Raw genomic sequence first — 27,862 nt, forward strand, 5'->3', positions numbered from 1 at the left:
GTAAAAAACACAAATGCAGTTAGAAGTTAGGAAAACAATAAAGCACAAAGCATCAGAATCCCAGTTTATATTGATGGTATCAACATTTGGCATATTGACTTACAAAAAAAATGGAGTATGGTGAGATACGTCCAAAGCTTTCCATAATGAAAATTTAAACTGAAGGATTTATTTTCTTCATACAAAATAGCTATCAAATATTAAATTATCAAAATAATTGTTAAATCTGCAGGGACTTGTCCAGAAATTTGGAGTTTTCAACATACCCAAAGATCTCTATACTGCAAAGGAATTCATGACATTACCATGAATACAGATATAAAATCCAGGCAACATTTTATTCAAAGCTTATTAGAATTACAGCATGCCAGAAGTACAGCTGAATCATACACAGCAGAGAATTCTTGAACTTCCATTTTTAAAAAATCCAACTTTTTACAAATGGTTATCTGGAGTTTTTTTGCCCAAAGATGTATTTTATACATAATTGGAAAGCAGCTTGATTTGCCTATAGCTAGGCAGAATGTGTTTTAAGTAAATACATATTCTCAATATGCATTCAGTGTAAATAAAATATTGAAATGGGGGAAATGTTTGTACATCATCAAACTAGGCCTTACTTTCATAGCTGGGCAATATAATTATAAATTTACTCCTATAATGGCATCAACTGGATTCCATGAAGTGCAAAATTTACATTGATTTTCTAAATGCTTTAATATAACTTTAAATGTAGCCCAAAGGTCAACGTTGAAGTGCTTTGTTTTAAAGATGAAGGTTTCAGAAAAACCCAACAACCCCCAAAATAAAACTATGTCAAATGTATAAACTGCACTAACTTTCTGGTTTTACAGCCATTTGCCAACATTAATATGTAATTCTAGGATATGAAAGTATAGCTGGAACTAGGAGGAAAAAACCATCTAGTACTAGCTTGAATCATTGAAAAAAGTTATTTTGATAAATATCACTGATTTTGTTCTTATGCCAGATGCCTTGTACTCTTTCTAAAATCAAAATTGTTAACCTATAATGCACTTGTATTGTTTACAGTTAGCAAGGCACACATCTGGCATATGATAAATTACTTAGAACTATTTCTAATGTATACCACTAGAACTTTTGTTTTCCTTTAAGTGATCAAAAGCACTAAGTGCTGTACTACATCTTCACTTAGGGAAATAATATAGCCTAAACATCTCACAGTTGTAACTACTGCTGAAAGCTACAATTAGTGAAAACAACCTGGCATTTAAATTTCAGGTAAATAATAAGGTGGCATCACGCAAAAAAATAAAATAAAAAATAAAACACCTCAAACCAAACCCTATCTGCGGGAAAATATTCTGAAGCAACATTTTAGTGTTTGCTAGTGAAATTCTAAAATATACTCAAAAACCAACCTTACCCTGTAAATATTTCCATGAACAAAACACACATGCCATTGTTGCAGGGTTTAAGAGCTCTGACTGAAACCCATATTTGATGTTATTACAATGCCTAGAATTTGCAAGAGTAATCACTCAGTTACAGAAGAGTCCAACAATGTGCAAATATTCCCACATTTATAATGGGAACAGTTAAGTGCTGCTCAACCAAAAGACCTTTAAGGTATCTATCCATAAAAGCAAAGTCAGCCTCCATGTCAGCAGTCACAAAGAAGATTCCAAATGAAAATCTATCCAATTCATCTGTTCTGCCATAAAATTAAGACATTATAGCATCTGTCAGTAATATTAGATAAAATATCTTCAAAACAGCATGGGTACCTCTCACTGATTACATCCAATTAAAAAAAATCTATTAATTTGCTTTGAATGTATGTACCATTATTCCCATACAGGTTCAGAAAGTGCTTCCTGTGAGAACTGAAATAAAGAATGACTGGCATTCCAACTTTAAACACTGTTTTTATGGAAGCAATTTTCACTGGTTGCAGTGACTTACTTCCATGCAACTGTGATTAAAAGCATCCTAACCTTGCAAATCTAGCTTTCTATAAGATGATCATGTTACATACTGCATCATACAATCTCCTATTTACAAAATACTTTAAAAGCTTTACCATATAAAAAGTGCAATTCTTTTACCCCATTTTCTAGGGTAACAACATTCTTCATAAATTCTACATAATAGCAGCCTATGGAAGCCAATAAGGTGCATAGCTTATGCCAGAAGCTAATTGGTTTAAATAACAAAATTCAGTACATTTTGTTAATCCAAACTCCAGTTCTTCTATTACTGTCGCAGTGGGGCTCCAGCCAAGTTGGCAAGCTCAATGAGTGCCAGTGCCCCATGTAAGCGTTCACGCTGTTCTTGAAGTCGGCTACAAAGGGACGAATGAGCAGTACTTTTTTCCTCCTCTTCCTCATCTTCAGACTGAAGATATTCCATGGGATCTTGCTGTTCCTGGTCAGGCTTATGAATAGATTTATTTTTCAACACAGGAGTGCGTTGTTCTCTCATTTCCCAATACCTGTTAATAAAGATAAAATTGAGCATTAGAAAACCAATAGTGAAATAATATTGCCAACTAGTTCCCAAATTAAGACAAAAATTGTTTCAGTGTAAGCAACTCCCCTCTCCCATCTGACCTTTGAGGTAATAAAGAATAGGAAGCTTTTATTAGCATCCTGGCCATGGTTGCACAGAATACAGAACTGTTGGTTAACAAGTGTCTGTTCAATTTCTCTCAATTCTTAATGTTGCTTTTTATATAAATACGTACTTTGTCAGCCATTCAGCAACAGCTTTGTTGTCTGCAGTTTGCTTTTTGTTCAGTCCATCTGTAGGTTCTTCTCGTCTCAATTTTGCATATGGATGCTTGGGACAATGGCGGTTTGCATGTGTGAATCTGCTTATACATCCTTAATTGAAGAAAGTATCAGTCAGAAATACAGTTAGACTCCCCCCAAACAAAAACACATAAGGAATTTTTCTGTCCTCAGTTAATTTGATTTCTGAAGGAACACAGGAGTGAGATTATCTATGAAATCTGCCCCTTCCCCATTACGTAGTACGTTTTTTAAACTATATTGCTTAGAGGCTATCATGTTTTTCCAAGCTATTCATGGCTAAACATAGGATATCTGGTTCTAGTAAAATAAGATGAAAACTAGGAAATTTTGGCTTATTTTCAAGACATTTATTCACTGCAGTTTGAATGAAAGCAATTTTTTCATGACTCACCATTTTCTGCACAGACAAAAGGCTTCTCTCCTGTATGGAGACGCTGATGTGTTTTAAGTTGCCCACTCTGAACAAAAGCTTTCCCACAGTCTGGGTAATCACACAAATAAGGTCTTTCACCTAAGTGGGGGGAAAATCCCTCTCTTGAGTTTCTTTCAGGAATTTCTTACATAAAATAAACGAAGTCCTCATTTTGCTAAAATTTGCCAGAACCTGTCTGAGTTGTTACAGATAGATCTCAACTTACAAACATTTAATGGCAGTTCAAAAGTTATGACAGTGCTGAAAAAAAGTCACCTATGACCTGTTCTTGAAATTACAATTGATAACACCATCTTTCCAGGCACATGATCATGATCTACAATCTCCCTTGCTTCTGACAAGCAGTCAATTGGAAAATCCATATTTGCTGAATTGTGTGCGATTCACTTAATGGGACTTTCTTAACATGATAAAAATGGTTATAAAATTGAGTCCAGTCATGTGATGACTTGCTTACTGACCACATCACTTAGTGACCAAAATTCTGGTCCCAACTGTGCCAAAGATGCTTTTTTTCAAGAGGCAACTGGACTTGGTTTTACTCTGAAGACTTTTGCTTCTCATACAAGAAGCTTCTTCAGCTATAACTGGATGGTGGGGAATAGAAGGATTTATATTCCTTGCAGACAGCTGGTCATTTGCATTCTCTTAGAGTTGATGAGGCCGCTCTGAGATTTATCTGTTTACTTAAGGTCACCTGAGTAGTGCAAATGGTTGTGGAGCCTTCTTGGAATTGCTGAAAGGACTGTGTTGCACAGGTCTGTCAAATTGGTAGCCCACTGACTGGATACGTCATACGTAGGCCACACCACCCCAGCTCTGCAAAGGCAAAAAAGTCTCGATATGTCACAATCTGTGATGCAATCGATTTTGACCCCTGTGGTGTTGTAGACTGGGGATAGATGATGTCATATCCCTTCCCCTCTGTTGAGGGATGTTCAATTTTGACATAGACGGTCTCTTTGACCAGCTGTCCTCTCTGTCCAAAATGTGGACTTTGTCTTTAAATGCAGATTGTTCTGATGGGTTTGTTCTCAACTTTCAGTCCCAACTGTGGTTATAAATTGAGGATTATCTGTATTATTTTTTAAACTCTGTTCATTAGTTTGAAAGGATGCTAAAATCTGATAGAGCCGAACTAAAGGATTTTTTTTTGTAAGTATGTTGTTTTTTTCTAGACCATTTAAAAACTTTTTTCTGTAAAACAAACTTCCTATCATAGCCACTTGAACAATTTTGCATTTATATACAAAGATTCTTCAGTAAGAAATAAAATTCCTAATTAAACTTTAAGGAGTGAACAGAATAAATTTCATGAAAATTAAACACATTTAAAAATTAAATATATATTAAATACAGCTTTATTCCTTATAATATCATAGTGTTTATAAGTATTTAGCTAGCTCTTTAATAGCTGAAAACTCTAAGAAACTAAGAATGCATGGGATTATTGCTTCTCCCTATCAATGGAAAAACACAATCCATGACATCCTAATCCCAATTCACATTATTTCAAGGTGTAACAAAACATAACATGGGCAATGCAGATCTTAGTCTCCTGAAGTGAATAACTTCTCATCCATGATTGTTCACTGTCAAATCCCATTTTATTCAAAATCTGAGGGTTACAGCATATCCAGAACTAAGTTGTTGCTTGATAAATCATTCTAAAGTAGTGGGTCTAATAAGAGATATTGTTTATCCAGTCCACTTACCAGTATGAGTTCTTTTGTGTGCCTGCAAAGACTTCTCTCTTGGAAAAACTCTGTTGCAGACATTACAACGTATTCTGCTAGATGAATGCTCTCCTTCGCTTATTAAATCTCGGACTGTCTCTGCTCTTGGTCGGCCTCTTCTAATCCCATCCTAGTAAATTAAAAAATCTGAATCAATCTAAATCTAAATCAATCTAAAACAATGATTCCCCCCCCCCTCAAAAAAGTACTATATAGAGAGCGTGTGATAGAGAAGATATTTCTTAAGTCATAAAGAGCTAGTTAGAGCATTAAATGGGATGCACTCCTAATTCAGGGGCCTCTTATCCACTGAAGGCGCTGTACACATACAAACCTACGTTAGTTTTTGTGATGCTAAGGAACCTGCAAAACCCTTGACACAGCACTGCCTGTCTTACATAAGATGCTCTTCATAAGATAAAATAAAATACTCTGGTTAAGATGACACCGCTGCGTCTTGTTTTTCCCTTCAGAGGGAATGTTTAGGGCAGGGCTGTCCAACCTTGGCCCCTTGAAGCCTGGCGGACTTCAACTCCCAGAATTCCCCAGCCAGCTTTGCTGGCTGGGGAATTCTGGGAGTTGAAGTCCGCCAGGCTTCAAGGGCCAAGGTTGGACAGCCCTGGTTTAGGGGCTTTTAACAGCCTGTTTCAACTACCGCACATTTAAGTTACCCTATAGGAGAAAAACGCATCCCCCCAGAATGAAACGAGCTCGGGAGAAACCGAAAGGAAACCAGAGGAGCGGGGAGGGAGGGAGGGCCAAGGGCGCGAGAAGCGCCCGCGCCACCTGCCTCGCCGGCGCGTCCTGCGCGCGCGGCCGACATTTAAAGAAAAAGGATGTTTTTGGCGCGCGGAGGTGTCGTCATCGGCAGGGTGAATCACCCGCGGAAATGACTTACAACTGCAGCCCCGCGAGACGCTGCTGGGGAGCGAAGGGGCGGGGGCCCGCGGGCTCCAAATAAGGTTCCTTTTAAACCGAAGCCCTTTTCCCCCTCCACCGTCGCTTCCCACCACCCCACCCGTCTCTCGGGTTCACTCACCTTCAAGTGCCCGTTGCTCCCAGTACCGCTGTCAGGGCTTCCCGCTTCTTCGTCGTCTCCGGCGGAGCGCACCACGGCGCTCCGGAGCCCGCCGCCGTTACCTCCTCCCTCGCGGAGAGGCTGAGGGGCGGCGGGCGGCGGGCTGAGGGTGACGTTGTGCGCGTTTTCCCCCCAGCGCCATGGGTAGACCATGAAGTCGCTGAAGCCCGGGCTGGTAGGGATAGGCGGCGGCGGCACGGGCATGCGGGCGGGATCCTCGCTGCTGGCGAGCGGCGGCTTGACTGGAGTGGTTTTGATGACCGAGACCAAGACGCGCTTCGGGGAGCTTCCCGGACACACGATAACGGGCGGGGGGCCCGGCACCTCAGACATGCTGCGTCGGTCCGAGATTCTTTTGCTTCTCGATCCGCGGGTCGCTGCTACCGCCTGTACCTCCGGGCGGGTGCTTCCCTTGGCTGTTTCCTTTGGTGGCCGACAAGGAACGCCTCAGGTGTGCATGACAGGAAGACTCCTTCGTGCAGATGCCAACCCCGTGCAGTCTCTGCCCGGCTGCCTGAAGCAATCGCGGCTTCTCACCATCGGCAGCGGTAACCCTCGACCACCGCTACAGAGCCCTAGATTTTCCCGCGTTACATTTCGCGCCTGGGCGGAACCAATCGTCGAATCGGCTGCACGCGTCATTGGAGTGGCAGCCCCTCCCAGCCAATAATTAAGAAAGGCAGAGCCTACTACCCTCGGTCGAAAGGCGGACCGCTTAGAAAAAAGACACGCTAGGCGTGGCTTCGGGGTATTCGGGTCCATCCATTGGCTGACATTTTACGATACTAGCCAACAGAATTCGAAAATTGCCTGGGAGGGCGGGTCGCCGGTATTAATCAAAGCCGGCCTCCATCTTTCCCCATGTGAGCGGTCTGATTATGAGTGGTGGGAGTTGGCTGGCTGGAGGGAGCATCTCTTTTGGTGGTAGTGAAAATGTACCGCAAACGTATTTTTGCAGCAGATGTTTGGACCCAGGCTTCGGCAAAGATCCCTCGAGCTCAACTTACAAGGCGCGCTGCGCCGGTGTACCATGTGATCTCTTAATCATGTGATGCATTTAAAGAGCAGAATGCGGGAACAGCAAACACGAATTGCAACTTCAAAAGCTGTTCGGTTTACTTGAAGAGCCTGAAAAAACACTTGAAGCGAAGTCTTTTGACACCTGCCCATTATCCAGTCTTTGCCGTGAGAGGCTTGACATCCTTTTTAAAGCTCAGCTGTCCACACTTATTCTTTCTCATCCAAGCATATTGAATATCTTCTTTGGAATGTGTCGATATCTGGAATAAGATCTAGCCATGATGACACATGCCCTGGTTATGTAAAAATTGCATTATTGGAATGTGTTCTGTTTGGAACCGTTTTTGAGGGATGTTTGGAAACTTCAACTTGAGTCAGAATGAAAACAGTCGAAAAGTTAGTTGGGTGCTTGCAGAATCATATTAAAGTTTGCCTTGCCAATACTATGATGATTACTTACATGCTTGGGAGAAACTTCAGTTTTTATAATGATTTGAAGCCATAAGGAATTATTGCTATCTTTTATCACATTAATCCTGCTATCTACTATTGGATGAAAAGGCTTTATTTTTTTTTCTAAAAAGAATGATTAAAACTGCCTTGCTAGACCCATCTTATTGTACCATTTTATTTTTTATACTGGGCAATCATGCCTTACATTTGCTTAAAAGCAGGAGATGGAGACTTACCACTTGTTCTCCAATTGATTTTAGAAATATGCTGCAGAGGTGTCTGCAGACAAGTAAAAATGGCAGTCACAACTCTGGTTGTAATTTTGCCCCTTATGTGTGTGTATTCCAAATGGGGGTAACAATGAGTCTTCAATATTAATAGCATACAACAGGCAGTATGTAGGATAAATAGGCAGAAGACTAGCAGGCCGCAACTATGAATGCCAACCAACAGAAGGTATAAAAACTCAGGAACAGATGTAACCATAGTTTCAAATGGGAAACAGTATCCTAAACCAAGTAAAAAAAATGTAGAGAATTCCTGTAAGCTTGGCACTCTGACAATTCATCCATCAACAGTACATAGAGATAAGTAACATCTACTTGTGTATACCACTCAAAAGAGACAATCAAAATGCCAAAAAAGAAACAAAAAGACCAAATCATCTCATCAGTAAACAACACGCAGATGAGTAGAGATTAACACCAACATTAACAGACCAAGATCAAGCAAATGATATCCCAGTCAAAGAACTACCAATTCAGACAAACAAGCTAACAATAAACAAAAGCCCAATCAAGGCACAATCAAACCACTCCCACCAACACTGACAGGGCAAGCCATTAGTACATAAAGTGGGACCAAACCCCACTCCCTACTAATGTTGATTGTATTAACCTAGTTTAGTAATGAAACAGCTGCAGTAAAACTAAGTTCAGAGCATCAAGGACCCCACACTAATAGATCTACAGGTGATCACAATGATGAAGAAATCATGTACATGCAGTGACACCAAGATGCAAATCTCACTGTTTTTGTATTTGATTTCAGATGCAGATAGGTAGATTATGTACTTTGTCTAGTCATGCCATGACATACATTTCCTCACCCTGCCCATACCTCTGTTGATAATTTTTCAGCTTGCACTTTTTGTTTAGGAAGGCACGTGTGTGCGCGTGTGAGTGTATAGTACACACATAAAATATGTGTGTTATTTTTCTTTTAAAAAACTCATTTTTATATTATGATTTTGGTTGCAGATAACTGTTGTGATTTACATGCTAACATCAGAAGGGCAGGATATAATTATATAATCTTATTTTATAAAAATATAATAAAATCTGTTTAACATACAATTTGTCATAGTTCAGGTATAATGGACACATCCCAAATAATTCCACCAACTAGTATTTTTAATGCTTCTGGGAAGATCAAGGGAATGTATGGGTGTGTCAGTGGGAAGATTAGAAGCAGTAAAGCAAGTGAAAATATTGTGTTGATAGGTGCAGTCAGATATGTTGCCATGATATTGGTGCAATAGCAGTAGGAAGGTGCTTTCCTTAACTCTCATTCACAATTCAGTGAAATGACCTAGGGTTGATTTTGTAGTCTGACAAGTTTTTAATACTCCCTGAGAACTTCGTTCTTCCTGGCTCTCTCCATAGTAACTGAAGGAAGCGCTGGACAAGATGGCAAAACCACATCTTGTTGGTCTGGGAGAGCCAAGAAGCCTGATGCATATTTTTACATTCATGCAAAATGACATAGATTTAAGAAGCATGCACAAAAGTATCTTTAATGGAAACCCCTTCCTCTCAACAAGTTTTCAAATTGAGGTTTAATTGTATAAATGAATAAATCTCATCCAAACTAATTGGCATAATAAAAGAGAGGATATTTAGCTTAAGTTTCTAACTGGTCTTGTCTGATCTCAAAAAGTTGTACAATAAACTGGTATTGGTCAATTGATCAAACCTGGGAAAAAGGAATACAAGCCTCTTCAATATCGCCAAGGAAAATACATGGACATGTGTACAGTATTCAGTTGCCATAATGTCTATATCTGGAAAGTTTTAAGCTAAGTATATTTTCAGTATCATTTCAGATAAAATAAATATTATGGCTAAAAACTATTGAACATTGTTGCTAGGTCCAAAATTAAATACCATGAAATGCTTTTGATTAGTTTGAGGGAAGGATATGGACTCTACTTTGCCAATGTAACAATAGAGAAGTCCTAAACTAAAAACTTGAAATAGTAACAGCATAATATTTTAGTAGGAAATTGCTTGACAGTGAGATGGCATATAAACTAAAATAAAATGATAAATTTGGGAATAGCTTGCACAACGTTTGAAATTAATCTGTTTCTAACTTTAACACAATATTTTTTGCTCTTCCCACTTGAGCATTAATATAATGTCCATATGCACATGGAGTCAGGATGCAATGTAATTGTTAAAGGCATTTAACTAAAACCAGAGAAATTGAAGATCAATAGAAAACATTTGTAGCTCAGGGTTGAATTATTACCTAGTTTGGATAATAAAGGGTCTGCAAAGTGAACAACGAAGCTCACATAGCACACCCATCAGATTCAAGATCATCTTCAGCCATTGGACTAGTCACAGCTTCTTCATTTTAGAGTGATTCATTGATGTTTCAGTGTTAGATTCAGTGTAGCATACCAGTCAAGCAGCACTCAAACCCCTTTCTCCTAATAACTCAAGGCTCTAACACGTGACGCCACAGACGCTCTACGTCATCGACTAGCGGCGTGGGAAATTGTTGAAAGGTGGGGATCCCATGTTTTCTTTGCTTGAGCTGATGCTGATTGGTCAATGTCTCTACACGTTTGTGAGGCTCATTATTGGGTAGGACGATAAAAAGCGGAGCTCTGGATTGGTTGCTCCGGCAGGGCTGGAAGCATTGCTGGCGCGTCGATTGGTAGTGCAGTCGGACGGGGCGGGCGAGTGGTCATGGCGTGGTTATTTGGGCCGTACTGAAGAGAGCTTGCTTCTTTCTGTCGCATTCGGGAGGGGGTGGGTGCTGCTGCTGCGGCGGCGGCTGACGGGCACCACGACAATGAAAGGCGCGCTGGCCAGCCCCGTGGCCGCCGCCACAACTATGCAGGAGAGCTTTGGCTGCGCCGTCGCCAACCGCTTCCACCAGCTGCTCGATGATGAATCCGACCCTTTCGACATCCTCCGGGAGGCAGAGCAGCGCAAGCAGCAGAGCAAGAAGCGCGAAGAAGCGGCTTTTTCAACCGGCAGAAAACCTGGCCCCGGAGGAGTCGCTGCCGCCACCGCTGTCAAAAGAGAATCCCAGAAGGAGCGAAGAGGCTCCCCGTTCTTGCAGTCGGAGAGCCCCCCAGGACCCGGTATGGAGCGGGAGGGGGGCTTGCGTGGACCAGGAAATGTGAGAAGCAGGGGATGCTGCTGGGAGTGGGAAAGCGGCCAGTGGTGCAGACCGAATCCGGCGGGCTCCCTTCTTGAAACAAGCCTGCTTGGATAGGCTCCCCCTTTTGCCCGTAGAGTCGGTGACTCGCATTGCAGCATTAGAAGCTCCTTTTTGCCCCGGCAACTCTCATTCATTCCCACGAAACTCGCTTCTAGGTAATGAGCGGCGACCGGCAGGCAATTTGCTCCAAGGCACACTTAAATTTGGGCGTTCGTTAAAGCAGTCTGCTCAAAGCGATGCGAGCAAGGGAATAACAAGAAATGGTTTATGAGGTGTGTGTTGTTGTTTTTTTAAAGTATCGGAGACGGGCAGGCGCCGTTTGGATGGAGGCGGGGGTGGGGGGCTCGCGCTCGCCCCGGTCCTGGCCCTTTGCAGAGCCCGGGCGCACGTGCGCTCTTCCCTCCCTTTTCTGCCTTTCGGTCAGTCGTCGGTGCTTCTCGCCTGAAAATACCGGAGTGGAAGGGACGCGGGCGGAGCAGCCACCTGCTGGCTTTGCCTTAGCTCGTGCTTCCTCTCGCTGCGCGGGCCGGGGCGACTCCTCCGCGTAAAGGCGCGAGCTATTGTGGCGTCTGGCCCGAGATATATATTTATTTTCCCAGTGGCGTTTACTGCAGGTGTTGCATGTGCTGAAAGCGAAGGGCGGCTCTAAATTGCCGTTGTGCTCGGCCTCCGCCTTCAGATGTAATTAACCGGGCTAGTCGGCGCCACCAAATAGCGAAACCTACCCCGCCCATCGCTTCATCAGCGGAAAGGCGCTTTCCACCAAAGCGGGGTTGTGGCTCTTTTCAAGGCGCGGGTACTTATGAACTGGTCGGGGCTCCCAGCAGCCTTAAACCCGACCGGAAAAGGGATGTCATCTTAGTGGAAACAATTTTACAATACTTTTGATGTTTTTTTTAAATGATGAATGAAGATTCGTTCATTAATTGAATCATTGTTTAAAACTCTCTTTCCCGTCTTGAGAGCCAGAGCCTTCCCCACCCTTTTCTCACTGGTCTCCTGGAGTCATTCGGTGTTCCAGTGAATTATCATTAAAGAAATAAATATACGAATGAAACCAGTTGGGGATTTCGGTTCGATGTGTGGAGTGTGAAGGATGTGTGTTTGGGTTTATTTTCATGGTCAGGATATGCACTGAAGACGGTGTTTGATTTTGTTGTATGAGGTGCAATGACAAACTAAACTAAACGTTAAAAGTCAAGTAGCAGGATGTGTACCATGAGAAATATGCCAGAAATAGTTTGGATACTAGTTTTCTCTTCCATTTTTATTTATTAATGAAGCATAGTGCTATCTGGACCAATGAAATTCATAAGTATTACTGTATCCAGATACCAGTGGCTTGAACCTGAATTAGTGTACTCATGGGAACCACAGTGTATAGTCTTAGTAGTGTTGAGTGCCTTACGAACTACAGAAATGAGTTGTATTTTTTATATAAAGGTAGTTTGACCTACTATCACAATGGAGTCCAAAATTTATGCTGAGACATTTTTTCAGTGAGTTTTGCCCCATTTTCTGACTTGTCTTGCCACAGTTGTTAAGTGAATCATTGTAGTTGGCAAGTTAGCAACCCAGTTAAGTGAATCTGGCTTTCCCGTTGATTTTGTTTTGCCAGTTGCCAATCGTCTGAAATTTGATCACGTGATCTTGGGGATGCTGCAAAGGCTATAACTGAAAAACAGTCACAATTCACTTTTTTTCAGTACCTTTGTAACTTTGAACAGTCACTAAATGAACTGTTATAAGTTGAGGACTACCTGTATTCACACACATACTTCAAAGTCTCAGAGATATTACCAAAGATGGAATTTCCATATAGATTATATTTATAGGCCTGTATGAGGTGGCTTCATCTCCATGAGGCCTTTAGTGCTAGAGTAGTGGTCTCACAGGCCATAGTTCTTAGTTATTATGTCACTCTTAGGACTCTCCTGATACATAGTGGATGGCAATAATTGGTGAAATTACAAGAAGCACTGATAAACCGAGGTGAAGAATCCAAAGCGCTTTGGTTTTAGAAGAAAGGAACTGTGTGCTGCCCTATCCTCTTACAGAAATTATTATGGCAGCACTGAATTTCTATCACAGAACTACAATAATTTGTAGGGCTGTACATTTGTTTAGATTTGATAGGGAAAAGATGCTTCTGAAGGATGTAATGCTTGTTGGCAGTTTTTAAAACTAAACACAACACTCACATATTAGTATTCCATTTTTTATAGTGTGTACACACAAACACACATACACACAACCATTATTCCTGCCTCCTGTTTTACCCACAGCGATAATAACTCTGTGTGGTGGGTTAAGCTGAGAAAGAGAGTGGCCCAAAGTCACCCAACCAGCTTTCATGGCTAAGGGAGGCCTAGAATCCTCAGTCACCTGGTTTCTAGGCCAGCACCTTAACCATCACACTAAACTGGCTGTATACAGTAGACCAAATGACAGCTACTTTAAGGAATTGCAGACAGATGAGACATCTGCACCCTCAAGCAATCCAAATGGCCTTTTATCCTTTGAATTTCAAGTTATCCAAAGCTCTAGTAAGTTTCATAACTGTGGAAATTAAATTGAGGTGTATTACTTAAAAGATACACCTGAACTAGCAGTTTCTTTTTGTTCTTATATCTCCTTTGTGGCTTTTAAGAGTCTACAAAATGCACAAGACTAAAGTTTAGAGCAGGGGTGGCAAGTTTTAAGACTTGTGGTCTTCAACTGGCTGGCTGGGAAATTCTGGGAGCTGAAGTCTACAAGTCTTAAAGCTGCCAAGATTGGACATTCCTGAATGTAGGTTTGTGGGAGTAGTTAAAAGGGTTGAAATAGATGTTTTAAGGCAGAAACATGCTGAAGCTTGCTCAGGCAATCCTACGAAAGAGCTGATGGCTGATAAGCATTAGCAACTCCTATCAGACAACCTATTTCATTCTTTATCTTTGAAAGCTAATTAGCCCAGGTAAAAGATTTCTTATAAATGGATTGATGAATTATAATTGTGTAGATTTAATTTTGCATTCTTTAAATGTACAAGTTGATAACTTCATGTACTGGAATCTATCATGTTACTACAAAATATTTTCTAACGATTCTGTGTAAAGGCATACAAATCTAATTATTTTGATTTGGTAAAGTTTCTGCAGTTGTTGTCTCAAGCCTGTATTATTTGGCAATTCATGAATTTTTCACAAATTTTTGCAGGCAAGACAGTCTAAATGATGCATCACACACTTACATTTGTTTTTATTCTTTAAGAATTCTCAAATCCAAACTAGTAAATAAACTAGTTGCTTTCCTGTCACAAATTATATTTTTTCCAGAGGTAATGTAAAAATGGTGCATAAAGCCACTTTGTCTTCAGAGTTGTTTTGGGTTTATAAAAATGTACACTATGTCACACTGCACATATAATTCCTTAATTTTTCAGTGTACAATGTCTTACTGCTCTTGGTTTCCAAATTGAAACCATCTATCAAAGCCGATAAAGATTGAGTTTCTTGTAGATAATGAACATTAGTTGATTTGCTCTTATTTTTCCTTAGCTTTTGGTGCATCTGTTTTTTGCTTTTGGTGCATCTGTTTTTTTCTCAGAAATTAACTTGAGAAACAGAAAAAAAAAGGTATTTGTGTGATCTTAAACTTAAGATGATGTTTTTATAGGAAAAGAAAAGATAATATTTTCTGAATTGACATTTGATGAAATTAGGTTTAAATTAATTTTATTTATTTATTTTATATTCTACCTTTATGATTATAAATAACTCAAGGCGATGAACATACCTACCGGTAATACTTCCTCCACCTATTTTCTCCACAACAACAACCCTTTGAGGGGTGTTGGGATGAGACAGTAACTGGCTCAAAGTCACCCAGCTGGCTTTCATGACTAAGGCGAGATTTTAACTCAGTCTGCTGGTTTCAAGGTTATCTAGGGTTTTATGTTATTTGTAATATAAAATATATAGGGCTTATATTCCCAATATGTTGCTTTAATTTTATAGTAGATGCAAGGATATTTTAATAAATATAAATGATCCTTCATGGATTAGAAGTGTTCAATTTATATGCAAATGTTGATATTTTGTAATTTCATCGTTCATGAAAATATTCGTTTATTACAAAACGTATATCCCACCTTGTGATAGATTCAGTCTGGCTTATAGTCGTCAAAACAGTATATTAAAATAACAACTATAATGAACATCAGTATATAAATAGAATTCTTTGAAAAAAAAGAAAAAAGCTAATATTAAAACTAATAATTGGAAGTTTGCCTCTTATATTTAATGTCAGCATATTTTATTAGAATTGATTACATATAATTCTGATATGGTTCTACTATCATTTAGTTTTAAAATATACAGGTAGTCCTCAATTTGTGACCACAATTGAGCCCAAAATTTATGTTGCTAAGTGAGAAATATGTTAAGTGAGCTTTGACACATTTTACCACCTTTCTTGCCACCTTTTGTTATTGTGAATCACTGCAGTTCTTAAATTAGTAACCCAGTTGTTAAATGAATCTGGTTTCCCTATTGACTTTCCTTGTCAAGAGGTCACAAAAAGGGATCATGGACCCAAGGACGCTGCAACTGTCATAAATACGAGTCAAGCATTCAAATGTAAATCATGTTACCATGTGGATGCTGCTATGGTGATAAGTGTGAAAAATGGTCATGTCACTTTTTTCAGTGCCCTTGTAACTTCAAACAGTCACTAAATGAACTGTTGTAAGTTGAGAACTACCTGTGGTGTTCACTCTGTAGCAAATGGCATGCTCAATTAAACAAATACAATCTTCTGTTACATAGGCAATAGATCAGAGTACATCTGTGTTCGTTGAAGCTAAAATGTAAATGAAAATTAACTCCATAGAATGCAAAACGATATCAGAAGAAGACTTTTAATACAAATATAACAAATTTATATGAAAATTAAAAATCCAAAGAATAAAAGGATACAATAGTAGCATTTGCATAACATAATTCCATATATTTATTCACTGAGATACTTTGTCAAGTTGTATAAAGTACAGCAATCATAATTAGAGCTCATTAATGGGTTATTATTAAAAGCAATACTAAGAAATGGCCCAGCAGGGGCAGAAGTGTACCGCTTGAGCTCTAAGCTAAAAATTGCAAATTGGAATTTTCCAGGAGGTGATTATGAACTATATGAGAACAGTCATATTGATATTACATTTTAGCTCAATTTAAATGTAAATTAAATTTACTTCCAAAAATATTCTAGTATTGCATCCACTTCTGCGTTCTTCATTTGTTCTAAGGAAGTGGCTTGATTGGTGTAGGTAGGAGTCTGTGTAAATGCCTTGTATTGAAGTATCCTGTTTGGACCTTAACTATTCCACTCTAATAATAGCTGTCTGGAATCTCCACCAATATAGTAAATTGGATTTTGTAAACTTCCTTCATGAAAGAAATGAACGACAAACTTTGGTCAGGTTATTTACCATGTGTTTCTGCCTTCATCCTTTCATTCAACACGATGATTTTGCAAAGCTTCAAGCTCAATGATTACATGCCAAATTTGAATTCTGGAAACCCAAATTAAAAGAACCTCTAATAGTAATTTAATTTGAATAACACCTTGGAATATTTCCTAACTTCTGTTCAAATAAACTTTTTAGTGCAGTTCAGTCTTGAGTTGGTTAATATAAGCAGAATTTATAAAAGGGTTTTGATAACTGTCAGGGTGCAGTGGTGCTCTTTATTTTTAACACTTGGTTTGTGTACTTCAGCCCTTTAATTCCTTTTGCAAATATCCTCCTGTAACATCAGTCTTTTAAAGAGACTGTGATTTTGTTTGGGCATAACAATGTTTGTTTGCACCTTGGAAAAATGCTTACTACCTTTCAGTGTGTATCAGAATTATGGAATCTTGCTAAAAGTTAAAAGTATATATATAGTGTGATAATATTAGTATCAGCTGGGCAACCAGATTCACTAAAATTTATAGTGCAGAGTTTTTTGTTTTTTTTCAGAAACAGCAGGTACCGTTGTAATAGTTGTATCCAGTCATGCTCTGAGTGTTGGGCTAAAGTTGATTTGAGAGTTTTGTTTCATTGATCAGTCTAATTTGTGAGTATAGTATGTCAGCACATTCAGTGATGTTCTTGAATGTTCCATAAATGTTCATGTGTTGCTTTAATCTAGCACGGTAGACCTCTTTGTTTCTGATCAAAGTTGTTATTTTCTCTTCTAGGGGAAAAAAACGTAGTCCTTGATTAAGCGACTAATCATTCAGTGGCCTCTTGAAGTTATGATGGTGCTGAATGAGTAGTAGTTGCATCTGCTGCTTAAAATTCTGGCCATCCCAGCATCTCCATGGACATGTGATCATGATCTGGGCCATTGGCAATAGCTCATGCTTATGACAGTTGCCGTATACCATAGTCATGTAATCCACCATTAGCCATCTTCCCTGCCGGCTTCCCAGAAACAAAGTCAATGGGGAAGGCTGGAATTCACAAGTCACTTAGTTAAGTCTCTCCCAACACCTCTGCACTCATAGAGCATCTTGACAGTCATCCACGCTCCCCGTGCTACCCTTGTGCACTCTTCACAAGCCTGGCTGTGCTCCTGCCATGCCTTCCCACCTACTTGCACATCCCTTGGCACCCTTCTCAAACAGACCCCTCATCCACCTTGCACACCCACTCCAAGCCTTGCACCTATGCCTTACCTCCCCAGCTACTTACATAAGCCCTATTCACTATCCTTGAAATTCGCTGTGCTTGTGCTACGCCTCTTTTGGCACTTGCATACCCTCTTGAATCCTTCCTGAACCCTTCTCAACCCATGTCCCTGAGCTGCACATCCCCCACTGTTCCCTCTCCACTCAGCAGCAGCCATTTATCAGCCTACTGGCCTACTTGCGAGCTGCTTGGGACTTAGAGCTTTCTGCCGGTTTCTCCAATTTCTTTGGTTGTTGGAAGCCAGTGGGAAGTTGCAAGGAGATCCATGCTTAACAACTCATGCACCCCACTTAACAACAGCAGAAGGGACTGGAGGGATTGCTATTGCTAAGGAAGGCAGTCATGATTTATGATTGCATTCTTTAGCAATAAAAATTCCAGTTCCAGTTTTCATTATTAAAGTGAGGACTATCTGTATAGTGAACTTAGAGTTATTTGATTCAGCAATAGATAAATAATGGTGATTTTGTTGTTAAATGTTGGAATTTCCAAGCAACTTCTCTATCACTTTGGTATATTTGCTGCTTTTAGCTGCCTTATGATCTAAGATATTGATTGGGACAGAAAGAAAATAGCAGCAAAAGCAATAGGATTGGGTGATTATAGTAAACACGAGGAAATTACATCTGTTTTAAATGTAATTAATGCCACTAATCTAAATATATTGGTTTTCCACAGGCCAAAAGCGAGCTCCAAAAAGGGGAGAACAACAAGGTTGGAATGAAAACCGAGGTACAGAGATAAAACAAGATAAAGCTGAATGGAAACCTTTCAGGGAATACTGTCCTCATGAAATGGAAAGACAAGCAGAGTTTACACTAGAAAGGTATGTGTTGTTGAAGGATTTATTATACATTGTAATTTTGGAAAATGTAAAATCAGTTACTAAGAAAAATTAAACTTTTTTTTAACAATATGAAGAGTTAATGCAGATGGTCCTTTGGTTATGACAGCAATTGGGACCAGAACTTTTATCATGCGATGTCATGTGACTGCTTTACTTAGTGACAACAATTCCAGCAGTTGGTGTTGTAATTCCAGGACTTCACAGGTTGTTAAACAGGAAGAGGTTGGAATCCCAGACAAGGAGCATGTGAGTGCTACAGAGTGTGAGTGAAGGATGCTGGCAGGTATTAGAGACAATGGCTAGAAATCATGGATGGGTGCTATGGAATGTACGTGGGTCAGTGAGGGCCAGAGGTGCATGCTGTGGAGTGTGAGCGGGCAGGTGCTATGAAGTATGAGGGTCCCTAGTGGGCTTCCTTGGGGCAACTTGAGGGAACAAGTTGTGACCTTGGTGATCACATAACCATGAGACGTTGCAACTGTCCTAAGTACAAGCTGGTTAACCAAATATCACAATCATGACTGCAAGGTTATTACAACAGCTGGAATTTCAAGGACCAGTCATAAGTACCACTTGTTCAGTGCTGTCATGACTTTGAATGGTTGCTGAATGACTGGTCATGGCTGCAGGATTATCTGTTAAAAAGACATGTAAAAGGTACATCAAGGTAAATTGAAACTGTAAGATTACAAACTAAATATAAACTACAATACAAACTAAACAAGGGATCTAATGTTGTCAGGAAGATTACAATTTTCTAATATATCATTAATTGCTTATGCAATTATAAAATGTATTATTACTTAAAATTTAAACATCACTACTAAGCTTTAAGCTAAATTTAACACGTTAGGAGCCATATTCACAGAATATAAATCATTGACTACAATTATAAGATGTAATAAATTGAATGCCATGAATCTAGTTTCCTGTAAAGTTGAAACATAAACTCTATACATGGAAAATTTTACATTTGAGATTGGTGCAAATCTGAGATTCTGTAATAGGGTTGAAAGCTTTAATGATAGAAGTCTGCTATTCTGAGCTGGGAGCTGCTTTGGAATTGGCATAATTAGTAGTTTAATCTTTCTTTAAAATTGGCATCTACTTCTATTGTTTTTATTATTATCTGTGGTTTAATGTAGAAGTAGGGCTGTTTATTTCTTGCTCTTCCATATAGATAGTCCTCGACCTAATAACAATTCATTTAATGATCATTCTGAGCTACAACATCACTGAAAAAAGTGACTTATGACCATTTTTCACACTTATGACTGTTGTGGTATCCCCATGGTCATATGATTTACATTCAGATACTTGACAACTGACTCATATTTATGATGGTTGCATTGTCCCAGAGTCATGAGATCCCCTTTTGTGACCATCTGACAAGCAAAGTCATTGAGGAAACCAAATGCACTTAATAACCTTGTTTAACAGCTGCAGTGATTCACTTAACAACTGTGGCAAGAAAAGTCGTAAAATGGGGCAAAACTTAACAAAGTTCTCACTTAACAACATAAATTTTGGGCTCAATTGTGGTCATAAGTTGAGGACTACCTGTAAATGCACCATGGATATTCTAGTGTTAAGATTCTAACCTACGGAGACTCTCAAGTGCCCAATGAACGAATGAACTGAAATTACAAACTTGTTCAGTGCTGCATTTGGAATTTTGACACAGCTTGTTGAAAATGACTTTCATTATTCTAGATAATGACAACAGATTTAAGGACCAAGGTGTGATATTATCTTTGATTTAGTACACAACTAAAGGAGGATCATCCATTTTGTTTTCAGACCAATGGAGCGCTTTGATCGGGAAAGGCCAATGAGAGGTCGTGGGGGAGGAAGAGGCGGATTGCAGGGCAGAGGTAGAGGTGGTGGTATGAACAGGACCTTCAATGGCTTTGATCAAAGAGGGAAGCGGGAATTTGACCGGCAGAGCGGGAGTGACAAAACGTAAGTGCTGCTTTGTATGTGCATTTGTCATTTTTAAATCAATTTTGAGTTCATTGCTAAGAAGTATGAGGTTGGCTCCCTATGTATTATCCTTTTGTCAACAAACAAAATATTTATACAGGAGTTCGGCATGAAAATTGGCTTTGCTGTTCTATGCCTTGTAATTGATTAACTTCTAACTTCTTTTTTTCATGTATTTGTTTTGTTAATATGTAAAACTTTTTAATAACTGTTGGCTGCTGTCCTGGAAAATCAGCTGGTCAAAAAAGTGGGTTATATATTTACAAAATAAATAATAGCTTCATAATAAGGAATGTAAGTAAATGTGATGGGAATGCTGATACTTTTGTAGAATTTAATCTTTTATAGCTCTGCTTCTTGGGGATGCTCTCCAGATATGGACTTCAGCTCTCAGAATCCTCAAATGTTGGCTGTAGAATTCTGAGAGTGGAATTTCATACACTTGCTTGGGAAGTGATCTCAAACTGGTAAAAACCTATATAGTTCCGTGAAAATACATGATTTAATTTCTAAGACAAGTGAAATTTCGATCTACAGAGGAATCCGTGCAGAAGATAAAAGGGGCGGAAGTGGACCACGTAACTGGGGAACTGCTAAGGATGATATGAGGTATGAGAAATGTGTTAGTAATTTCCAGGGCATCATTTCCACGTCTTCATAACATTAAAGATACTTTATTTTAACTATTGGATGCTGACTGAAGAGAAGTACCCTGTCTCTTTCCTACTGTTTGGAAAAATTGTTTTCAATGTACATCTGAATAATATGAAATGTATAGGGTGATTTGTAATGTAACACCATGAGAACCATTGGGGAAGGAAAGGAAGCAAATTGTTATTTGTGAATTTCCTTAATTATCTCACCTTAGATCCAACTTGAGTTTTAGGCAGTTTTTCCTTTACACTTGCCCTGTCCCCACCATGTCTTGCCTGTTTTTTTAATGTTGAATTATTTGCCTAGACTAATCTTGGCTGCAGTAAACAGTGCAGAATTTATTTTTCCCTAGGCCTCTTTTTCAAGGGGCTTTGGCAGAGCTGAGATACATCTGTCTCTTTTTTGTCTTAGATTATAAGAACTGAGAAAGAAACTAACATTTGGATGGTTTCTTCAGCTTTAATTGTTTGGAAGCAGGATTTGAACAGACATGTTGAGTCTTGCTCCACTGAAAAACCTGAAGTTCCTGTAATAAAAGGATGTAGCCTTGTGGTTACGTTTGTGTGTGTGGGTTCACATTCAATCTTCTTTCAAGCAGGAGTTGGAAAAACCCCTTGACCTCGAATCTCTGAAGACAGATGGCTTTCTCAAATTCCAGCTCAGATCATTTTAAAGATTTGTAATCCATGAAGGAAAAGTAAAGATTTGCTTATGCTATGTTTGTGGGAAAACGAAATGATTGAAATTTAAATAGAAAAATGACCTCTAGCTATATTTGTCAGTGGTAAATATCTTGGAAAAAGATCGGAGACAGAAGTTAAATGCTTGTATCTCCTTGTTGGCTTTGTGCCACAGGGATGGGTTAAGGAGGAAGAGCACGGGCATGCATTTTCTGGGTTTTTATGTGATGAGATTTGTGTAGCCTCTGTTAAGTTAATGACATACTTCTACTGAGATTCATACAGTGCATAATGCAACATGCTACTTGCAGACTTTCATGTTCTATGAGCCCACCCCAAAACTCTGAAGCAGCTTTCGCAGTCTGATAATGTGAGAAAGTGAGGAACTGTGTCTTTGTTTAGGTTGTGTGAAGAATCCTGTCTAGTGTAGTTTTTGTATTTCACCTGTGCTTTGTTATTTCTACAGTGAGCTGGAACAGACTGCTCCTATGGAAGAGACTGGAGAAACAGAAGAGAGCCCAGGAGCACCCGACGGAGAACCTCCAATGAAGTATGACCTGGTTTGAGAATCTGGCTTTTATTGCTTCTTAAATCTCTATTAGAGGATCTGACCTTTTGCTTGGAAGTTTATTCCAACTGTGTGCCAAGTAGACCTGATCTCAGCGTGGCCACTAGAAAATGGAATTGATCCTGGGGCATTATCACAATGCTTTAACAATTTCAGCTGATCTTTAGGAATTGTTGGAATGATTGAAAAATATGTTGTGGTTTACCCAGGTGGTTAGTAACATGGTTTAAAACATCAGGCTTTGCCAGCTGGTAATGACATGTTGACAAACAACTAGGGTGTAATTTTCTAAAGTACAAAACCTAATATCTAGGTTAATCTAGATATTAGGGATGAGATTTTAAACAAATATTCCTTGATTTTTTTTAAAAAAAATCTCATTCATTCCTTCACTGAAGTCTTTATTTTTGTTTTAGTCTGTATTATATTGCCTTTTTGCCATCATTAAACTCTACGTGGTAACAATATGGTTTTAAAAGAGTATTTCAGAGAAGGAATAGCAAGACCCCTAGAAGAAAAACTCTGTTCTTCCTATAAATTAATTTAGAACTGAATAGGCAGCAGAATTGTTGCCATAGATGCAAAATGTCTACTTCTCATGTTTTAAATTTAGACTGCATATCATCCAGAGTCACTGCAGAGTTGCATAGTTCTTGAATATACTTTTCTAGAAAACTTACGTATTTATCAGGATATATTGATCTCATAGTTTGGAATAAAAATGGATTCTTTTTTGTTTGACAATGTTTGACTTTGTTTATTCATGAGGTATGAGACAGGCAGACAAGCTAATAAAATAGACTAACATCTATTTTGAATTTATTTCAAGACAGGGATCTATCTCTAGTGTGAGCTACCCCAAACATTAATAGAGACTGGTGTTGATCCTACACCTTGAATTTGCTATAGTAAAATTAAGTAGCATGCTTACTCAGTTGTTACATTTATAATCACATCTTTTTCTGAGTGTTTAAAGTACATTATGTATTGGAGGCTTCCCAATCTCTCTTAACAGCACCCCTGTGAAGTATATTAGTCTGAAAAAGAATGATCACCTTGGTAACCAGTGAGTTGCAATCAAGTGAAAATTTGAATCTATGTTGCTCAAAATCCTAGATGGATCTAGGTTGAGGAAGGCCGCCAGAGGAGTGCAATGGGAGACCCAAACATTTCAGCCTGCTAAATGAGGGAGTTTATGCACCAGGATTGCTACAATCAGTTTAGACTGAGCATTTTTGAATCATATTTGATTTCAAAAGATGAAGGAAGCAGATAGCAAAACTGTAGTATAATTTTTGATATACACCCAACAAAATATAGAGCAGATATCTGATCTAAACTGGTTTTCCTGGCCAGCTGTATAGATTTCCTAACCAAATTTAAGTCTTAAATTTACTATCGTTGATCAGTAACAGATATTAGGTTTAGCAGGAAACCACATTTTAGGTTGCAAACATTTATACGTGCTATGCTACTTAAGCTATAGGCAACACAATGTGTTATGGACCTTTGTCAGCTCATCCCTCTATATTGCTTTCATTTCTTGAATGAATGAATGAATGAATGAATCTGATATGCTCCAAAATAGTGTTGTGACATCTCCTTCATCATCTTGGTCAGCCTGATCTCTGTCTGGCTTCAATAATTGCTTTGTTAGGAAATGTATACAGCTGGCTAGGAAAAGAGTGATAAGTCATGCTGGACTGGGAATTCTGAGAGTTGAAGTCCACAAGTCTTAAGGTTGCCAACGTTGGACACCCTTGGTTTGATAAAGATGCATTCTGAGGAGGAAGGGAAGTAACCCAATTCCTTTACTTTCTATGTCTAGCTATGTCTACAAAACCAACCAATGTTTGAATAAGCAAGCCCTCATCCCATGGCACTTATGTTGTTATGAGTTCCCACATGCTTTCAAAAACTTAAACCAGAATGTACTGGTTTCAAAGTGCTTATTTTCCTTTTAATATAATAGGAGCGAAGTCCTTTTAACTTTGTTATCAAAGGAATTTGTTGAGAAAAAAACATATTTAGAAAAGCCCCAAAATATGAAAATGGGGAATGGAAGGGAGCATCTTACTGAGGAAAAGTTTTGTCTCCCAACTCTACAAAAATAGCCTGATGCAGACTGATCATATGGTGAACTACAAATACTGAATATCTGATCTGGAGTGGATAGGAACTAGAATATGTTTGAAGAGAGCAGACATGACTGATTGGAGCATTGGATAAAAGTTCTCCAAGCTATTGCATTTCTACAATCTTGGTAACCCATCGTGTGGGGAAAAAAAGCTGTTTTCATTTAAGTTGTATTCTACCTTTCTCTCACTGCATTTTATAGGCTAATGGTTTTTACTTTACAACTATAAACCCTTAGAATTGCTGAAGGAGAGCCAGTGGATGAAATAGTTCAAGAGATGACATTGGATGAATGGAAAAATCTTCAAGAACAAAATCGACCAAAGCCCGAATTCAACATCCGGAAGCCCGAAACCACTGTTCCTTCCAAAGCAGTGGTAATTCATAAGTCAAAATATAGAGATGATGTAAGTATAACCTTAGAATTCAGAACATTCTTCCTTTTAACTCTGTTAACATGTGTCGATGTACTAAATTGAAATTTATAGCTAGAGACTGAATAGATTGAAAAAACACTACTAGAACTTATCTCAATCACAGACCTTTTTTTAAAAAAAGTCAGGAACAGTCTTAATGGGGTTTTTTTTGTAATTCATTTATAGCAATAAGAATTTTTGATGCCGATTTTCTGATTTGTGGTTCTTCCAACATGTTCAGATTAAGTTTCTAGTTTACAATCTACTGCTGAGTATGTTCTTTCATTTAGCAGGATGTTCAGCAGAGAGAAGGGGACAATAAACAATGGATTTCACCCAAACTGCCTTAAAGAATGAAGCTGTGTGCATATATTAACTGCACAGGACTGCATTTATGTAGCATGACTCCATAAATGCTAGAATGAATTGATCCTTTCTTTTCCACTCTGGTGAATTTGTGAAGAACCCTCTAGATGTTTTCCATACATATACACATACTTACATATATGCACGAAAGTATTTGCAAGGTTACTAGAGAAATATACATATTTTTCAAGTTTTGCTGGCTAGTGTAGTAATTTCAGTGCTTAAGTCAACTAATGAGAGTAATGAGTCGACATGTACCAGCAGCTGCTTTCTTAGCTTAACCAAGGAGCCTTTTTAAAAAGAAAGTGTCTGTGGAGAATCACCATCTCTTGAGATTGGTTTTTGTGTTGTTTCACTTTATTGTGAGATGAGTCATAGAGGGAGCCCAGTTTCTCTGGGGAGTTCTATTCTCTTTAGAATGTCTCTGTAGTGTCCTTTATTTTTCCAGGGCATTTTTTTTTTAATTTAAAAGCATCATTTGGCTCTTGATGCACTGTTTCCAGTTGAAGATGTATTGGTTTTAACCCTAAAAACCGTGGATGCATTTTATTGTAGGTGCTGAAGGAAGATTTTGAGGATGATTCTCACTTTTCCCGAAAAGCAGCAAATGACATCACTTCTCAACTGGACATTAACTTTGGGAATCTGCCTCGTCCTGGAAGAGGAGCCAGAGGAGCACGAGGAGGTCGTGGGCGTGTCCGAAGAGTTGAGAACTCATGGCCAAGGCCAGGAGTGATGGTAATTACCATGTGCTAATTCTAATCTCTACTTCATTACTGTAATTTAATTTAAACAGCTGCCTGATCAAAATGGCATTTGTCCGTGGGCAAAAAGAAGGCAACAGAAATCACAGGATGTGTAGATGTACTGAAAAATCTGCATTTTAAAAAATATTTCCTCAAATATTTCCTATTCCTACCCAAGAAATTACTTGGATCCATTGAACATAATTTCTGAGTCCCTGAATTTTCAAAAGTTTGGGTTGAATAAATAAAGCTAAAAAAATCCCCTTAATATTAATCAAATGTATAGTTTAAAACAGTGATCCCCAACCTTTTTACGCGCGCCCGGTACCGGCATCAGCTGGGCGCCGCGTGCCAGTACCGGCATCAGCTGGGCGCCGCCATCTTTTTGATGAAAACATGCTTCCGGTGAGCTTTCTACCCGGAAAAGCTCACGGAAGTGCTGGCGCCGCCATCTTTTTTGATGAAAACGTGCTTCCGGTGAGCTTTCTACCCGGAAAAGCTCACCGGAAGCACTTTTTCATCAAAAAGATGGCGGCGCCAGCAAGCCAGCGGCCCGTAGTAGGACTTGTTCCGCGGACCGGTACCAGTCCGCGGACCGGTGGTTGGGGACCCCCTGGTTTAAAACATTTAGGATAAACAATAATTAGTACTTAGACTAATGCAGCAATTTAATGAACCAAGCCAAAATTATGTGTATCTTAGTAAACAAATATGTAGTTCTTATCCAACTGATCTGGTTTTGCTTTTCCTTTTAGATGCGTATTGCTGCTCCAAACCCAGATGACCCCGAGGATTTTCCTGCTTTGTCTTGAAAGAACTTAGTGACACCTCCAAAATAGCCGTGGAAATACTATGTTGCTGTAGAGGAGAACCACTCAAGTCTACAGAGAGAAATGACTTGTGTGTGTGAATTTTGCACTATTATGTTAAGACACACCCAGTGGGTTTGGAGGAAAGTTCAAGTAACACTGGTTTTGGATTAGTTGTATGAAGGCTTTATGGTATCACGTGAGGAATTTCAAATAAAAATTCAGGATGATGGTGTCAAACAGGTAGATGGATGAGTCTTTGTCCCTTTTATCACAAATCTAAACCATATTAGATGGTTTGGGGACAACATGTTTGGACTAGTTGTTTTCCAGGTTCACCAAGTGAAGTGTGTATTTGCCATACTTAAAATTACAATTTTCAGAAGTAGGGTAATGCTCTCACTGGTTGAGGTCAGGGGTGCTATTTTTACATATTTTTATCATTTAATATAGAAAGTTGCAAACTGTAGATTTTAAAGTTATAATTTGGAAATTAAAATTTGAAGAATGAGGCAAGCTGCAAATAAATCCTGGAATAAATAGTGTTTTGGAAGAAAGGGTGGTAAACTATGAAACAGCTTTGTTTCTAACTAGTTGATTTTCATACACATGGAAATCTATCTATCCGGGAGGCTTTAGAATAGTATTCTTCATAGACGAACATTAAATAAGATCACTTTAGGGAAACCCTAAACCTTATATGTATCTCCCACCTGCCAAACCAACTTCAGTTGCATTCTTCATTTATCATTGTAGAATCCTTTTAATGAATTGGTTGGAGCTCTTAATGTTGCTTATGGTTGATTTCTGATAGAGCTGTTTTTCAGCAAAATAAGAACATTAGAAGCACGTATCTCACAAGGAATGGGATATGTTTTGGTTAAAAAAAGTATTCCCCACAATATATGGTCTTTAAAGTCACAAGCATGAGAGGATGTTCAGTAGTTACGTGCAGTTCCCCAACTTGC

General features: G+C 39.0%; 2 protein-coding genes across 3 annotated transcripts; one reads left to right on the forward strand and one right to left on the reverse strand.

The window, feature by feature from the left end:
- Positions 1-314: 314 nt before the first annotated feature.
- ZNF367 (zinc finger protein 367) lies at positions 315-6,660 on the reverse strand. The gene is made up of 5 exons (XM_026674431.2): positions 6,007-6,660; positions 4,947-5,097; positions 3,190-3,309; positions 2,729-2,867; positions 315-2,476 (listed from the first exon to the last, which is right to left on the reverse strand). The coding sequence occupies exons 1-5, from the start codon at positions 6,376-6,378 to the stop codon at positions 2,239-2,241; spliced, it is 1,020 nt and encodes a 339-aa protein (XP_026530216.1). The 5' UTR covers positions 6,379-6,660; the 3' UTR covers positions 315-2,238.
- A 3,786-nt stretch (positions 6,661-10,446) lies between these two features.
- Positions 10,447-27,138, forward strand: HABP4 (hyaluronan binding protein 4). 2 transcript variants are annotated; one of them, XM_026674419.2, is made up of 8 exons: positions 10,447-10,897; positions 18,368-18,515; positions 20,337-20,498; positions 21,057-21,128; positions 22,320-22,403; positions 24,796-24,964; positions 25,895-26,077; positions 26,841-27,138. In XM_026674419.2, the coding sequence occupies exons 1-8, from the start codon at positions 10,603-10,605 to the stop codon at positions 26,895-26,897; spliced, it is 1,170 nt and encodes a 389-aa protein (XP_026530204.1). In that variant the 5' UTR covers positions 10,447-10,602; the 3' UTR covers positions 26,898-27,138. The 2 variants fall into 2 exon arrangements, with proteins under 2 accessions (XP_026530204.1, XP_087814062.1); XM_087957936.1 differs by lacking the exon at positions 21,057-21,128 and having other exon boundaries at positions 10,479-10,897.
- Positions 27,139-27,862: the final 724 nt, after the last annotated feature.

Source organism: Notechis scutatus, chromosome 2 (assembly GCF_049901735.1).
Source record: "Notechis scutatus isolate UNSWTSFEM ecotype Mainland chromosome 2, rNotScu1.2, whole genome shotgun sequence".
Classification (NCBI taxonomy): domain Eukaryota; kingdom Metazoa; phylum Chordata; class Lepidosauria; order Squamata; family Elapidae; genus Notechis; species Notechis scutatus.

Excerpts from the sequence above, each read along its gene's own strand:
- HABP4 (XM_026674419.2), top strand. The coding sequence starts at position 10,603 with ATGAAAGGCGCGCTGGCCAGCCCCGTGGCCGCCGCCACAACTATGCAG. Across the intron at positions 10,898-18,367 it reads GGAGAGCCCCCCAGGACCCG|GCCAAAAGCGAGCTCCAAAA; the intron begins GTATGGAGCGGG and ends GGTTTTCCACAG. Across the intron at positions 24,965-25,894 it reads AGTCAAAATATAGAGATGAT|GTGCTGAAGGAAGATTTTGA; the intron begins GTAAGTATAACC and ends ATTTTATTGTAG.
- ZNF367 (XM_026674431.2), bottom strand. The coding sequence starts at position 6,378 with ATGTCTGAGGTGCCGGGCCCCCCGCCCGTTATCGTGTGTCCGGGAAGC. Across the intron at positions 5,098-6,006 it reads GGAGCAACGGGCACTTGAAG|GATGGGATTAGAAGAGGCCG; the intron begins GTGAGTGAACCC and ends TTAATTTACTAG. Across the intron at positions 2,868-3,189 it reads TTTTGTCTGTGCAGAAAATG|GATGTATAAGCAGATTCACA; the intron begins GTGAGTCATGAA and ends TCTTCAATTAAG.